The 16,746-nt window shown below is 32.8% G+C and overlaps 2 protein-coding genes across 3 annotated transcripts; one reads left to right on the top strand and one right to left on the bottom strand.

The window, feature by feature from the left end:
• The first annotated feature begins 410 nt into the window (after positions 1-410).
• LOC124441850 (fibroblast growth factor receptor-like) lies at positions 411-13,697 on the top strand. Of its 2 annotated transcripts, XM_046992316.1 has the most exons (27): positions 411-902; positions 1,537-1,618; positions 2,110-2,312; positions 2,580-2,712; positions 3,226-3,339; positions 3,495-3,613; positions 4,390-4,476; positions 4,707-4,782; positions 5,144-5,185; positions 5,383-5,582; positions 5,678-5,737; positions 6,444-6,504; positions 6,573-6,701; positions 7,906-7,950; positions 8,106-8,307; positions 8,437-8,678; positions 8,822-9,006; positions 9,697-9,747; positions 10,210-10,306; positions 11,284-11,384; positions 11,490-11,695; positions 11,845-11,885; positions 11,976-12,072; positions 12,242-12,393; positions 12,642-12,664; positions 12,779-12,894; positions 13,237-13,697. In XM_046992316.1, exons 1-26 carry the CDS (start codon positions 801-803, stop codon positions 12,887-12,889), a joined length of 2,961 nt encoding a protein of 986 aa, XP_046848272.1. In that variant the 5' UTR covers positions 411-800; the 3' UTR covers positions 12,890-12,894; positions 13,237-13,697. The 2 variants fall into 2 exon arrangements, with proteins under 2 accessions (XP_046848272.1, XP_046848279.1); XM_046992323.1 differs by lacking the exons at positions 411-902; positions 1,537-1,618; positions 2,110-2,312; positions 2,580-2,712 and adding an exon at positions 2,757-2,776.
• Positions 13,509-16,350, bottom strand: LOC124441959 (abl interactor 2-like). Its single transcript, XM_046992443.1, has 6 exons — positions 15,999-16,350; positions 15,593-15,755; positions 15,031-15,492; positions 14,757-14,807; positions 14,322-14,417; positions 13,509-13,914 (listed from the first exon to the last, which is right to left on the bottom strand). The coding sequence occupies exons 1-6, from the start codon at positions 16,332-16,334 to the stop codon at positions 13,751-13,753; spliced, it is 1,272 nt and encodes a 423-aa protein (XP_046848399.1). The 5' UTR covers positions 16,335-16,350; the 3' UTR covers positions 13,509-13,750.
• Between the last annotated feature and the right edge of the window lie 396 nt (positions 16,351-16,746).

The following is a 16,746-nucleotide window of genomic DNA, read 5'->3' as shown; positions in this document are numbered from 1 at the left end:
ACAGTTTAGACTCTCTGTCTTTTCATGTTGTTGACTTTTCAAGGTTATTATTGTTGAGTTAAATTAGATTAAAAAAACATAATTTTAATCCTTGATAAAATTTTTCATCAACATAAACTTTTTATTCTAAATATTTCGTCTTCACATGCATGATAGCCGCATTGTTTAACTTTTTAAGTCACTAACACGTAAAGGCAAACAATGCCTTGATGATGTTGCGCACACTGTTTGAGCTTGAGCATCTTCTTTGTTTTGTTATAAGATCTCTTCAATGTTCAAACATTGATAAGCCATACAAATTTATGCGTATAATATTACACAAGAATGCAATAAGCATTCGCTGTTGAGGACTGTACCCGCTCAATAAGGTCATATTTTTAAAAACCACCGCTTTTGCTGTCCACACTTAGAAAAGCACTTTGCATGGAGTACGTTTAGAAAGACGTTTGCTTGTTTACGAGTTGAAATTGTGTATATGGAAATTGACACGAAATTGGTTGTGTTGAAGTTTAGACAGTTTTAAAAGCGTTTTCAGTCTTAATAAAGGATCAGTTTACATTGTCTTATTGCTTCATATCTCTGGCAGGTGAACGTTCAATGACTGAGGAAATCGTACCACGATCAAAAAAGAAATGAACTTTTTCTTTGTCAACTATATTTTATATTGTTCCCTCGAGTAAGGGATGCCAGGCAACTGCTATTTTTCCTTCACATCTTTTGGTATCAAATGTCGTTAACATTCGTAGACATATTAATAAGAGGAACAGAGTCAACAGACATTTGTTTGGATCGATTATAAAATGAATTTTATCTTCATCTTTGGGACTTTTTGTTTGCTTCTTTCGACTTTTTGTGATACACTAGTTTTGAATACAGAAAAATGCGTTGATCATTGTCAAGAGGTATGATATGAATAACGAATATTTTTAATTGAAAAAGGTTAAAAGATATTTCAGTATGGATTATCATTTGTTTTCATCTAATGATTCACGAGAAGCGAATTCATAAAATTGGCGTCGTTTCCATATGCGTGAGATTATGAGATACAAGAGTTACAGTTGTAGCATAGCTTTGAAGAACAACAAAAATGAACAATAAGCAGCCATAAAATATTTAAACCAGCTAACTTTAATGCTGACACATTTCAGTGTCGCGTCTAAGCCCATCATGATAGTATTTTGGAAAAGTTTAAATAGGTTGTTGTCAAGCTAGTTAAACAAAACATTAAAGTATAAAGTTTAAAATAGGGTGATATTATAAACCATCACAAAAAAATCCCCGTCCAAAAACTCGGTTTTTGTATATTGTTTAACCATGCATGGCCGTTAATGTTTGTAAAGGAATGTGCAGATTACTGGTTTCGTGTCGGTCAAATTTACTCGTCAATACGTTCATACATAACAGAAAGATGATAACCATACTTCTGTGGATACTGGAACAACTTATCTTATATGAATACCATTTGAATCTTTTGATGTTATATCTTTATTGTTATTTAGCGTGTATTTGCAGTGCATTTTTTAAATTATTCTGCAGGAAACTGTTCCTAACTATCGCTACAAAAAGCTATGTAAAACTATATGTGAACAATCTATCCTAAATAAGACCTTAGGCGAAGGTAAGCATTATATTACCATTCCATTATAATTATTTGAGCCTGAGAGAAAATCAAATTATGATTTTCACTATGATGATTTGAGCGTTGTATTAGTAGCTACGAAAGGCTTTAAAGTGCAAATGAAACAAACCATCCTAGCATATTTTGATTTCCGCTTGGGTTGAGTAGGAAAAAAGGAATTTGACAAAATTGTATTTCTATGCATGCTTTAATTGTACTTTAAAGTTGAGAACTATTTAGCAAACATTTCTTTTGCTACAGATTAAACTATAATTAACTTCATACTTTCCTGGTTGTATAATGACACCCGAAACGAAGAATGATTTTCTGCGCTTTTCGTAACTTTAGAATTATTTTCACATGTTTGAAATGTTTATGAAGAGCTCAATCGGTGATATAATTCTCCATAAAGATCTTGTGCTGGGTTTTCAAGAATAAGCATTCATAAGTTTACGAGTTAACTATAAATATACGTCATCCCTCTTTTTTAGAAAACATCCTACGAAATTTGTCGACGCCTATTGCTCCTAAAATTATTGGAATTGATGATAGGACTGTACGCTTGAATTTCTTCACAGCTGCGCTTAAAGATATTTCGGAGTTGAAGTATATCGTGGAAATAAACCGAATCAGGAATCTTAGTGAAAAAGATGGGTTTTTTATTGTGTATCCATTCAAGCCGACGTTTCGTATTGTAAGTTCAAATAACTTAACATCTCTTTATAACTTAACATCTCATGTTCAATAGGTAAAATCCTTAAAAATAAATATCAACGTCATGTAGTGAAGACAAAAATTGTGTTCTGCTTCAAATATTGATTTATAAACTATGTGATGCCCTGTGAAATCCAATAGTGTTGTTTTCAAACATAATCGTTAGCTATATCACAACTTCCGAATGCGTAAAAATGATCTATTTGACGGTTGTCTATGCTTCATATTGTAATTTGAATTCATTCAGACCAATAAAACCGATTACTCATTTACGGATCTTGAACCAAATGCACAATATAAGTTTCGTGTGGTCGCTCTTCGTTTAAATGGAACAGAACGTTCAGAATTCAGTCAATGGAGCAATATTACGACAACAAAAAGTAAGTATGGAGCAATATTACGACAACAAAAAGTAAGTATGGAGCAATATTACGACAACAAAAAGTAAGTTAGTTTCTTCATATTTAACTTTGCCATATACCGTATATAAGCAACTTATAATGAATTCTTTTGCTATCATTCATTCATTCATTATCTTGAAAAGTTTTTACTGTTGTGTGAGAAATTTGAGCTTGTTATGAAAATGGGCGAGGAATAGTTTACAAACATTAATTTATACGCAATGCATTTATAGAAAAGAAGATGTAACTAATGGCTTAAATTTTTTTTGTCGGTTTGACGTACATGCAATTTGATTGGCTGGTAAAGAGACACGATTGTTCTGTATTGCAAACGGTCAAAGATGCAATACCATGTTTTGAAAACATTTGATTTTCCCTTGAAAAGAATGTTTTTTTTGTCTTTTTTAACCAAACGTTTATAAACTTGTATATACTAACTTGTCAGAATATTTCAGCAGAAAAAATTAAATTCATCATTGCAAATGTTTTAAGGTTGCACTACATCTTCTTGTGGTGTCAGCAATATGAGACTACATGTTACACCTCGTTTCCCCGGCCATGGAATGAAGGATTTGAAATCATTTTTGTTTTGGGATCCTACCAAATGTAAGTCTTCAATATATGTGGTAGTTTTGTAAACTTGTGCAGGAAAACGTGCTAAACTCATGTAAGTATAACAATGGACTTAATTATTCATAACTTCCTAAATGACATGAATTTCTTTTTGAATAGATGAATTTTTTAAAATGTATAAATTTCAGTATACGATGAACATCTCGATAAAGATGCAGAACTTGTAGGACAATGTCTGTCTGATGGCTTGTGTCGCAGTAAATTTCAACCTGATCATAGAGAACATACAAAATCATCTACATATAAGGTAAGACATTAAATTTATATTCAATATCTGGTCATAAATTATAAACAAAAATCATGGTCTAAACACTTAAAACAGCACAAATACATCAATATTCAGTTCATTGCAAAGACTTTAAGTTTCGATAATTTAGATAGTATAGAAAAGCATGATTAACAGAGTTATTAGATGACAGATTGACTCATTGATTACCAATTACGGGGCCTTTAGGCTAAGATAAAGTTGTTGGACTTTAAGTCGGATATCTATTCTTCCCACTAAGTTCGGTCTCTTGATGACATTTGCGTTTCTTAGGCTCCTTTGATCTGCATTTCCCAGAGCTTGTTTTTGTAACTCATAGTATCAACAATAAGGAATAAATTTAAAGTTCAAACAGGGAAAACCTAATATTTCATGAGTTCTGAGCGTCGTGCATTTAAACAGTAGATCATACGGTTTTTAACACCATAAATAGACTAAATTAACATCATTGAACCAGTCTGGAATGGCAAAAACTAAAAACTAATTATATCTAGATCCAACACGCCTCTCAAAAGCCTGAGCCTGTAGGCTTAAGTCTGTCACTGAGTATATATATGATATATTGAATGACGTCATCTGGTTGCGAGTTAATCTATAGCAACGAATGAAATCAAGGGATTTATGACGACATTGCTTTAATTAACAAGCCCAAGATATTCCGAGAAGTTTTACAATGGCACTTTGTTAAAGTTTGCTTCAGTCCTGAAATTGAAACATTTAAATAATCGTGTCATGAGATCTTTTGATATTTTTTTCAGAACTTCTTTAATGATAGTACATTTTTCAACATTTCCACATTTGCATCAAAGGCAAGCGTCTTTTTTGATTGCTGGTACAATTTTACGGTAAGTGAATAAATCTAGCGATGTTTAGGATATTAAACCATAAAAAATACTCAAAAAAAATCTGGCAATTCTTTCATTAATTTGTGCTTAACTTTATCGGGTTTTATAGAATACGCTTTTGCATAGCTGTAAAATAAAACGTAAAACTTTGTCTAACGAATGTTCATGTTCTTGAATTCTAAGGCAATCCAATGTACGACTGTTGATATTTAAATTTTTCTTTTTCCAAGATTTATGTAGTCAAATCAAAATCTTTTTGGGGGGTCAAGACGCACGCTAGCCGAAGTTGGATATTTCACGTACCAGGTATGCTTAAATCTTTTCCATAATTGTAACATAAGTACAAACTGGATAACAAAATTGTTTTACTGTAAATTTAGAGAAATTAAAATGGGTTTTGTATAAAGTTTTCTTTTGAGAGTGTTAGGCAATAGGCTACTCGTTTACACTATGCTCCGTTTTCGTTCGACCGCGTTCAGAAAGTGTGATCGTTTTGCTTCAGAAATTGATCTTTAGCAGTGTAAACGATGTCTCAATGCATGCATAAATTCATCTTCTATGGAACATGCGCAAAACATACTTTAATTTCTTTCTTGTTTAGTACAAGTGCGTACAACGTCACACTACAACCTTACCAGTATTCTATTCTGACTTTTTTTTACTTTAGATTGTATTAAAGTTGACAAATTGAGCACTTGTGGATGTTCTTGTAAGATTGCCCAAATGTTTAAACTACCTAGAAGTTTAGTTCCCGTTTTTCTATTTTTTCAACATCTCTTTACGCTAGTGAATGAGCTACAGGCCTCCATACAGTAAATTGTGCCATCACGTCAGTGTTGGCGGTCCAGCTTATATATTTGATCATTGGATGAACATGTGATGAAAGTTTATGATGTCATTGCTTAGATTTTATACGTCCACCGGAGAAAAATCATGAATCACTATACGTGGACGTATTATCATCAAATAACAAAACATCGGTGGCACGAGTAAACTGGAAGAAGCAAATATGGCAAGAAGATATTATTATGTTCCAAGTTGAGATGGTGGATAGGGACAGTAAATTTTATAAGTCCTTTGTTAAGACTGTCAAAGTTAAAACTGAAGTAAGTTGAAAAATCTTTGTTTATGTTTGTTAAAGATAATTGAATTTGAAAAAGCAAAGATATAGAAACTTGATCAAACTTTGTTTTCTTCCTAGTCTGACAAATACAGTGTAAATTTTACAAATCTTCTCACAAGGAATGAATATGATGCTAGGGTATGTTGTAATATGTATAGATATACATATTTTTCTGATATAGTCTTTGTACTGACTAAGGAAGATCGATTTTACAGACTTAATGATTGTTTTCATGATCTCTTTTTCTATAGAAATTATCACCATAAGTTATCTGCCTACACTCTCATCCCCATGTATCATATTTTGTTATTTCTCGCGTAAAATTTTGATGCCTGTCATCTGAAAGCACAATCACATTAACACTCACTGACTGCGATACAGAAATCACGCTCCCACTAATCAGTTGCAAAGTCATTTCTCCATCGATTGTAAGATTTTTGCTAAAATATTCAAAATCAAGCAATCATTACAGTGAAAATTATGTCTTCAAATACCTATGAAGGGTTTTTATGCCCAAATGAGTGAGTGTGAGCGACCCTTTATAATACAGGCGTTATAGAAATACAATTACGTGTCTACGAGTTTGTACAAGGCAAAAATAAAGTTTTCACGGGGAGTGCAGTGTTGTTTTTTTTTTGTGTGGGCTCCTGTGAAAACATTCATTAGACTGATTAGAGACTCCTGCTGTTCAGATTTTGGTGTTATATCAGATGTTCAGATTACACTTCTAAGATAACAAGTTGTTTAAACCCTTGTAATTGTATGGATGCTGTATGTTTTAGAAAGTTAATTTGCCTTTTTGTAATTTCTTACCATCTTTTCTACTTTTGTTCTTTTGTCGTAGTTGACTGCAATACATTCTCATCATTGTCATCACAAAGAACGCTACATTTTCAAATTTACTGGTAAATACATCAATGATAATCTGAACAAAATATCAATATCGTATTCACACGCAATTATTTTTCTATAGCATTGGCAGTTTGTCAATGGAACATGTCGAACAACTGCAGGAACAACAGCAAATGTAAACAAATTCCGGGGACAATTAAGTACAATTGTCCTTGTAATGATGGGTTCTTTGAATTCAATCAAACATGCAGTAAGTTCATATCATTTGATTATTAAGTTTGAAGTTACCTCTACCATCAAACACTGCACTGTCAGATGAGTTGTGTGACCAAAGCAGAAATCGTAGGCTGATAACACAAAGGAAATAATTGTCAATATTAAACAATTATTGGATTAGGTTGAGCATGATGTCAAGAATTATTCAGACGTCTGTCGGTTTCTCTGTTTCAGCCATCCAATAATTGTTTTATTATTCACTTCAACTAACTGAAATATTAATAAAAGATATTAACATTTTTAAAACCTTTGCTAATTGTACTTGTTAGACGGTTTATTTCGCCGCCTTTTTAATGTTTTCCGGATCCTTTATGTTTAAAAGCTTTCACATCGTTTTTAGAAATGGTGGCAAACATCGCTGTTGTTTAATTTTTTTCAAAACTGGCTTTTAATGGCGTCAATAATTGTCGAAACTATTATTTGTAGATATGACGTCATACCTACAGATGTCAAGAATCATTTGTAAATATGACGTCATAATTACAGATATCGAGAATTATATGCTAGTAGTTGGCCAACCAAAATCGACATTGCTTGCATACTGAATAATAAAAATTATTAACAGCAATTTGCATTGCCTTGCGAAAATATCAATTTGTTTTGTCTGTACGTTCCTTTTAATTGTATAACTGAAAGTCCTTATCATTTATACTTGCAACAAATGTAAAATTAACACCCTTAGTGTGATATTCGATTATAGCATGTTAAAATTATTTCTGCAACTAAAACGAACAAAACTCCTTAGAAAGCAAGTTATTACAATTACTTGCTCCATGGTTCATAATGACAACTTTTATTTCTTTTTCGCCAAACATTGTAAAGTAGATCCTATAAGGACGCAGTAGTAAGCAGAAGTATTGACTAACTCGTTTATAAACTTCATTACTCTTTCTCTAATACACATTGTTATCAATATTGCGACAGATTTACTCAGACAAACTTAAGTATGTCATGGATTATAAGTACGGTATATTGAGGGAAACATTCACTTTTCTATCTGATTAATTGTAAATCAAAAACTCGTGGGGTCTGCATGAATATCATTTGATTCAATGTTTCTATTCCACCACTTTCCAAAAAAGTTTACTGCATGAATTTTTGTGGCAAGAATGTTTAACTGGTTAGTTTCTCTGCTAGTTTGAGCAACATTCAACTTAATGAAAATTATTTATGTTTAGCTCCTGAAAATGTGACAGAAATCAAAGAGAAAAAAGACAAGAAAGGTTTCCTTCTGCTTAATAATTTAGATATCAGATTTTTCCTTCATACTTTCCCTAGCATATTTAAATAATTACTTATTACAATTTTATAATAATCGTAATATGAGTGATAACTACAGCCAAATAACAATGGTATAAGTGTTTGATTGCTTTTTTAGAAACAAAAGATAGTAGAATTTTAGCAATAGTTGCTGGAATTGTTCCTGCAGTGATTGTTATCATCGTCCTATTTGTCGCAATTATAATTTGGTTGCGTTATTTTCATAAAAAGAGAATGAATTTTATGGCAAGAGAATTTGATATTGCGCTGGGAACAAATGTTGGTGGAACCTTAACTAATCCATATGATTTACAGCATCCGTAAGTTTCTTGACAATATCACGTTTAGCCTTAAAACATTTTTGTTGTAAAAATATACAGCTTTAGCCAAAACGAAACAATTATATGCTATTAAAGCAAAAAGTGCTTTTGTCTATTGTATTTCATTAGAATGGTCGTCGCTTTACCAGAGCAGAATGGAAAAGAGATCAATTTGTTGTATATGATGAAAGAAGGTCTTGAAATGCCCGAAAATTTGAGGGTTTCGTTGAGGTTGTTAGAATTGCCAGGTGAACGTATTCGACGTAGAGAAATGATAGGTCGTGGAGCATTTGGTGAAGTTTATCTTGGTGAAGCTGAAGGAGTTAATGATTCTCCTGGATGGACCACTGTTGCTATCAAAACTCTTACAGGTTTGGAATACATATTAATATTTACAATCAAGAACTCTACCTTTTTTAAATATAATTATAGATTCATTATACACAGCAAGGTTTGAACAAAAAAATATCCTATCTCTAGCTACATGCTTTACTATGTTTGATGTTATTTACAGTTGCAGTCCATAAGGACGATGTACACGATTTTATGCGTGAAATTGAGCTCATGGCGGATATTGGAAAGCATAAAAACGTTATTCAGATGTTTGGTTGTTGCATAAAGTCTCGTCCTATATGTCTGGTTCTTGAATATGCACCAGGAGGGAATCTTGTTAATTATCTTCGAGCTCTTAAGAAAAAGGTAAAAAACGTGCAACGTTAAAGGGCCTATATCAGGGTCATAAAAAAGACTTCTTTATAGGGTTGAATTGATTTTGAGAACGTTTCCAATATATTTGACTCGTCGAAAATTTTATCTTCATGTGGTTTTTGGGACCAGACCTAGATGACTTTGCGCAGGAAGTTACGTAAAAGGAGAAAATACAGTTCTATTTTTTTAAGCGTTTTCTTTTTTATTCGTTCAAATGATGTCGTCAAGCTATACACCTATGAAGCATCGTAAATTAGTAATTAATGCTATTTTTTAACAGGATTTACTATAACAGTTTTATTCATTGTAATGAAAGCTGTATCGTTAATGTATTTGTTCTCCTTTTTACGTCACTTCCGGTGCAGAATCACCTACTTCTGGGCCAAACAAACTCATGTAAGGAAAATTTTGGACGTATCAAATTTTATTGCTAATTTTCTTGAAATCAACTTAACTATACAAAGAAGTTATCTTCCTAAGCCAGATATAGGCACTTTAATATCAACCATTGTCTTATTTACCACTACCTTCGTTTCACCTGCTCTTTAAAACACGATGCAGTACACCCTTGACACAAAACTTTCCATTCTGTAAAATTGTATCGGAAAGACTGAGCTATACCGTGCTACCGTCCTCTATTTTATGACCTAAACCTGAATTAGTTTACATCACATTTTTTAGTGCAAAGAAATCGCTGCAGCACAAGTTTATGCATTTATGGAAGCAGAAAAGGTTTGTTGAAATCAGTTAATAGGATTTTAATAGGTTTTAATCGGGGAGGTTACATTTCCATAAACTGTATTTATGTATCGATATGTCACGTGTTTAGTTGTAAAACTGCCAGTGAACTAAATATATATAACTGGAATTATATCATAAATACACAAACATGCCTGTATAGTTGCATCAAATCACGCATTCCAGCTTGTCGGAAATGAACTTTCTTTGTGCCATGCGTGGGGAGATTGGGACTCGTTGAATGGCTGGCTTCAAATTTTGGCGGGAAGTAGCATTCCAGTTATGTTCAGTTCAGTGAAAAACTAGAAATTTTACCCCCATTTTCTATCAAAAATGTCAAGCTGCGTCATGCTAACTTCATGGCTTATATTAATTTTCTTGTATTCAGTGATTAATTTGTGCTGTTTTTACATTAAAAATTGAACATACTTAAGCCACAATTATCTCTCATTATAGCAGAAATTTGAGAAATTTTTTGATCCTGGTGAAATGCCTTCTTTTACCGACGATCTTTATAATAAAACAAAAGGAAATGAAGTAAAGCAAGCTGAAGGTATTCAATAGAAGTCTTGTTCTTGTGTTATGCTAGTAAACATTTTGAATTTTAAAATACAAACAACAAAACGCAAGAGAGGATCGGTCTTAAACTGTGTTTGCATTAGCTTGTGCAAAACGATTTGAGATCAACCATCAAATCAATCAATCAATCAATCAATCGAAGAGAATTCGCAAATTAATCAGGAATATATTTTAAAAGACAAATGAAAACGTTTACTTTAAATTTGTCTGTTTCGCATTAGTGTTATTTTATAAAAGAAATAAAAGATGTTTTTGATGTTTGCACTCTTGAGCAGGTGCACTGATCAGCTCTCGAGTTCTCCCAAAGGTCTCCTCGGTTTGCATATATGCCTGTGCAAACACAATAAACATTTTTCATTTCTCAAACCTTAAAGAAAACCCTTACCCAAAGGCTAGTTATTATTCCAATTGCTACATTGGTATTAAAATATATTTTGCAATATATAAGATGAAATCATTTCATAGACTTGAATTAAAGTAAAAGTAATTTTCCAAGAAAAGATAAATAGATGCTAACCGTTACCCAATAAAATTCAAAAAAGTGACTATCGATAGTTGTTTGATGTGGTGAGAAGCCACGAAATGATAAAAATGAGGGTACTTTTTATAAGGAAACTAACTGTTGGCAAATGATTTCGACCTTATAAAACATTTAAAAACACAAAACTAGAAAAACATGTGTACACGTCACGAAACGTACTCCACTTTCTTACTACTTGAAGATTTGTACGCAATTGTTATTTGTACAAGAAAGCAACAAAAGAGGCTAATTTTTTATCTAACTATCTGCTCGTTTCACTATTTTTAAATTGATTTTCAAACTACTAAAAACTTTCAGCTTTTCTAGTCAGTGTGTGAAATTCCGTATGCAAACAACGTCATGAAAAATTGTACCAAGCGGAAGCTTCTTACTAAAAGAGATTATCTACCATTTGTCTTTATGTTCTTTAGCAATAAATGTAGAAATTGCTTCAAGGATTAAAAACGAGCTTCGGGCTGCTCTTGATCCAAAAGAACTTGAATCGTTTGCGCGACAGATTGCTTCGGGAATGGTAAACAACCTAGCCCATGCACATATTTTTTATATTAAATTGAATTACATTAAACATGAATCATGTTTTACCCCAAACTTTATTTTATTTAATTTTTTACAAAAGGAACATGTGTCACAGCTCGGAATTGTCCACCGAGATTTGGCAGCAAGAAACATACTTCTTGGTGAAAACAAGGTGTTGAAAATATCTGATTTCGGTTTGTCACGAGAAGGTTCAACATACATCAAAAAAACGGCAGGAAAGATACCATTTCGATGGCTTTCAATTGAAGCAATCAGAGAACGTCTTTATTCAACTGCTAGTGACGTGTAAGTAATTTTTGTGGTAATGACATTTGTAATGATATAGAAATAGAGACGAACATGTATTGTTTTTCATGTCTCAAAAAGTTTTTTAAAAAATTAAAACATAGATAGAGCAACGGAAAAGTGTTGACTAACAAAACTTATTTATTCAGATGGGCATTTGGCATTGTTCTCTGGGAAATATGTACACTTGGTAGGTTAAAGTCATCTATTGCATTGTTACTAGTTTTTGTGAAAAGGAAACTGTAGCATGTACAGATTTCAGTTAAACTGTGTTTGACAGGTGACATACCTTACCCAACTGTGTCTGATAAAGATCTTGAACAATTTTTGATGAGTGGCCAAAGATTGGACAAAGTGAATAGTTGCACCGACGAAATGTAAGCTGTAAAGCATTTGTTTTAAATATATAAAGTTGAAACCAGGCAAGAAAGTGGTAGTATAGTAAAGTTTTCATGAAGTAATCTAACTTTTATGCCCAAGTCGTTTTGGGGAATTTTGTGAAAGAGTTATGCAATCCTCTTCAATAAACATTTTATACCTTAATAGATATACTATTATGTTGAAATGCTGGAGTCATGTACCAGAAGATAGGCCATCGTTCACTGAACTTTCTAAGGAACTTTGGGATCTGGAGCACAAAGGAAATACTTACGTAAATGTTGAAAGTTTAATGAAACAATCAATGGAAGACGATCATGGTAAGAAGAATTTGTACATTTTAATTATGATTGTTGGGAGTTTGTTCTTTTCATTTTCAAGTTAAAATCTAAGCTTTAAAAACTGCACAACATTGAACAAAAAAATTCTGGTAACTTACCGAAGTTAAGCAGCATTATCTGAAGCTTTTTCTTTATTTTTCTGTGTGTTTTTTGTTTGGGATATGAGGATACATATATTTCCAAGTGCTAAAATGTATTTTACTGATATATTTAAATTAAAATTATAGGAAACGGAAACGGCGTTGACAAGGTAAATTCAATGTTTATTCTAAATAAGCAATACTTTTTTATTTACAAATGTGACTTTGATGTTTCTATACTGTGTATAGTCAATCTTTCAACTATGCATAATTATATAAAATAGAAAAATAACAACAAAGATGGGGATCCTTTACAGTCGGATGTTGCTGGTGAAAATACAGCCTTTGATAACCCTGGTTTTAGTTTGGGCGAAGAGGATTTGACAAACTGTTGATTAAGGTACAAAGAATAAAATTCACATCTCTTTTTGTCATGTTATGCAAATATTTTAGTGTTTATTCACTCAAGAAAAACGTATTGAGAGTAAAAGAAATAAATCAGTTTTGCGGGCAGTTTACATGAATACAAATTTGACCTGGCTTTTCGATAGAATGCGTCTGATAAAATTGTGAATAAGCAATAAATCTTTTTATTTGAAATGGAAAATTGTACGAAATACACTACACACTCACTTTATACTGTAGAGGACATATGTTTGCCAAAATGTGTCTGCAATTAAATTAAAATCATCTTTTTTAACAGCTATAGTGATTGTTACATTTTTTTCTTATTTAATTGTAGCACAATCCTGTCCTGAAAAAAATAAATACGTATGAAGGTAAAAATAAATGGAAAATTTTAGATAGACGAAAGGAATGGAAGTTAGGACTGGTATGCGTTGCAAAATCGTGAAAAAAACGGCCTTTCATATGGTTCATAAACTACGAAATTAATATTAATCATGAAAGAATTCAGTTGACCGTTTTCAAAGCTTTACATAATTTGATTTTAAAAAGAAATAATTTTGGAGAAAGTATTATTTCGTAATTTGTAACCTTTATTCAACAGCACGATGAATAGTTGAAAAATTTTCCTTTATTAGCTAAGCGTTGAATTGACAAGGTTACATTTCCCGCTTCAAAATTATTACAATAAATGTTAAACAAAAGATTAAACACATTTCTAATCATATTTCAGTTATCGTATAGTAAACATGTAATTTTTTAAGTATTTTAAAGTAAAACGTATAAATTCGTCCGTAACTTTAGCTACTTCGTAGAAGTACATGATTACAATTATTTGCCAATAACATTTTCTAAGAAGATGTTTCCACATAATTTCCAGGAAAAAGACCAGTCATGCCATTCATAACACCTTCGTACCAACCATCTTCGTTCTTTTTGAGTACATAAATAATTTCTCCTTCTTTAAAGGAAAGTTCATCCTCCCGCGTTGCTTCGTACTCGTAAATACTTATCACTTAAGTAAAAGAAAAAAAGAAAACGATGTTTACTTTATTTTCACCATTTAATATAGAGGAAGACAGTGCGAAACAAAACAAAACTTATTCCTAAAACGGTTATGTTGAGAGTAAAACATGAGAAACGGAAGGGTTAGGGTAGCGACGAATACATGTCAAGTTAGGGTTGGGAAGTGTAAGTACTAATAAAAAATGAGTTACTGCGCGCACTGACTACTTTCAGACAAAGTGCACCATATCAACAATAATGTTAAAAGTAAAAACCATGAAAGTTAAGGCTTTAAAAAGTGAACAAAAAAATATCGCCAAACTACATTTGATAAAAACTGACAAAGCAACAAATTGTTGAAAATTCAATACCAAATAAAACATTAATACAAGAATCTTTATGAATGCATTTCATTACCTTTTTCCTCATAAGTCTCCGGAATCCACAAGGAAGGGAAGCTATAAGTTTCATCATTCAGCTCAGGTGGTGGTGGAGGCAGTGGACTAAATTGACCTAGAATTAACATATAGTTAACTTTTATACAGGTGAATACAATATAATTAATGACTTATGTATGCAATATTTTACTTTATTACATAGATTTCTAGATATTAACCAAGAATTTACATCTACATGATATTTTACAAGTGAATACAATGAAATTTTCAGATTTTACTTTGTTCTAGTAATCATTCGAAATAACAATGTTTTTTCTTAAACACACAATGTACTCTTTAATGGATAACGAATTACACATGAAAAATTCCTTGTTTAAAATGTTTAATGATTCATGCTGTTTTATAGCCCACAGTTAAAAGAAACATGACAGATAATATCATGGTAAAATCAAACCTGAGCTATTTTCTTCTCCAGTAATAGCACTAGGAGGTCGTGGAAGGCAATCTGAAAATATTACAAAAATAAATACTAAATCTAAAGAATGATAATCATTCTAAAAAGGAGAGTTGGACCGAAAAAGCAGAAACTCAAAGTTCAACAGCAATCTTGCTAGTATGTACCTAACCCTAACCCTATCCCTCATTCCCAAACCAATCTCAGTCTTCATTGTACATGATCATAAACCTTTCTTAACACATGTTCATTTGTTTCAATACACTTCATGTACCTGGGGATGAAGATTGGTTGCCATCAGCCCCTGGTGACATTGTTCCATCATCAGTTGGCAAGTTGGGAATCGGAGGTGGTGGAAGCAAATCTTTAGGAGATCCAGTTATAGGAGGTGGAGGTGGAGCTACGACTGGGTGCATAGAATATGAAGGTGGGGGGCCAATTGGGGGCATAGGAGGTGGAGGTGGCGATCCAATTGGGGGCATTGGAGGTGGAGGTGGCGATCCAATTGGTGCTTTACTCACTTCATGTTGATTACTTGGAATTTTTGGAATTTCAGGGGGTGGTGGTGGCGCACTTGGAGGAGCTTGGTTCCGGGTTCGAACTCTGAGGTTACCAGTAGTAACTGCTTTGGGTGCAACCACAGGTGTTGGTGTTGTGGGTGTAGATGATGCTGAGTTGTGACTACGAATTGATGGTGTACGTTTATTTTCATTAACATTTGTCTTAAGTCCATGCCCTAAAGAAACAGAAAAATATGAAAACTTTCTCTGCTTACCTACATCTATTTACAAATTTATGCACAAGCAATAATTTAATAAATGCAAATACGTAATTACCAATACTATCCAATGAATTGTAATCGATGGGTTGTCTTTCATAGCGTTTTGGTTGCTCTCTTTGTGGAGGAGCAATAATTTTATGACCTCTGGAAGTATTTTTACTAGATGCCAAAACTCCAATCTCACGTCTAGCAACCTTTTCTTTGTGCACTTGAACAACCTTCAATAAAGCAACGAAGATTTCTACTATAGTCGAATTTTGGCTTGTTTTCTGGTCAAAAATACACAACCCTTTTAGCACACTTACTCATTACAACATCACATTTTGTACTTATTGTGTTAGTTTACGTTATTATTAAGAATTAGATCAAGTTATAACTGCCAGAACAAAATATCAATACGCCCTTCGAAAATTGTGAATTCAGTTATCGCTAGCAATTATGAAACCGTAGAAGATACGTACGTTGGAAATGTAGCTGATATCTGAATTCATCTGGTTAAATTGACTAGCCTGATTGTCAAGCAAGTCGAGAACACTAGCAGCCAAGGCATGAATCTGATAAGCTACACTGGCCAAAGATTGTGTCGCGTACTGTTTTGTTTCAGTAAAAACAGCTCGAGTTTCTTCCAATGCTTTTTTCTTGTCATTTGCTTTGTACGTGTTATTCACAGAAACGTACTGCCGTTCACAATAATCGGCTATTTCAGCAAGATTTTTATGACTATCTTGAAGTGCTTTCTTTCCGCTAGGTATATTTTCTTCTATAATTGTTGTGATACTTCTACGCACTCCCTCCATATTCGATTTTCTTTGCTAAAAATATTTCATTACCGGGGGGAGGGGCGGGTAGAGTAGTTTTGGTCCTTTCACGAACTTTCCAAAATTCTTTCAAAATAGAAAGTATCACGTTCGATAATACAAAAAAATCGCAAATGCTCAATGTTCGATGACAGAAATAAGAAGGCTATTTGTGTTATCGTGATCCATAATGGGTTTAGAAGACGGCAAATTAAATGGGGTATATGACTTGAAAGTAATGATTCTTTTTTCACTATATATGGTATGGACAATTTCACTTCAACTTATTGATTCTAACAACTAATTCGTAACAACAAACGAAAAAACGCCAAAACTCTCCGAAACGTTAATTAGTAAAATGCAAAGGCCTAGCAAGATCAGTGCTGCCACTCGTATGGGAGGGAAATTTAGT

The sequence above is a fragment of the Xenia sp. Carnegie-2017 genome, unplaced genomic scaffold (genome assembly GCF_021976095.1).
Source record: "Xenia sp. Carnegie-2017 unplaced genomic scaffold, XeniaSp_v1 HiC_scaffold_1, whole genome shotgun sequence".
NCBI lineage: Eukaryota > Metazoa > Cnidaria > Anthozoa > Malacalcyonacea > Xeniidae > Xenia > Xenia sp. Carnegie-2017.
The sequence above is the reverse complement of the archived record's forward strand: the minus strand, read 5'-3'. Positions and strand labels throughout refer to the sequence as shown.

Excerpts from the sequence above, each read along its gene's own strand:
- LOC124441850 (XM_046992316.1), top strand. The coding sequence starts at position 801 with ATGAATTTTATCTTCATCTTTGGGACTTTTTGTTTGCTTCTTTCGACT. Across the intron at positions 5,186-5,382 it reads GAGCACTTGTGGATGTTCTT|ATTTTATACGTCCACCGGAG; the intron begins GTAAGATTGCCC and ends GTCATTGCTTAG. Across the intron at positions 5,738-6,443 it reads GGAATGAATATGATGCTAGG|TTGACTGCAATACATTCTCA; the intron begins GTATGTTGTAAT and ends CTTTTGTCGTAG.
- LOC124441959 (XM_046992443.1), bottom strand. The coding sequence starts at position 16,334 with ATGGAGGGAGTGCGTAGAAGTATCACAACAATTATAGAAGAAAATATA. Across the intron at positions 15,756-15,998 it reads ATATCAGCTACATTTCCAAC|GTTGTTCAAGTGCACAAAGA; the intron begins GTACGTATCTTC and ends GCTTTATTGAAG. Across the intron at positions 14,418-14,756 it reads TGGAGAAGAAAATAGCTCAG|GTCAATTTAGTCCACTGCCT; the intron begins GTTTGATTTTAC and ends TGTTAATTCTAG.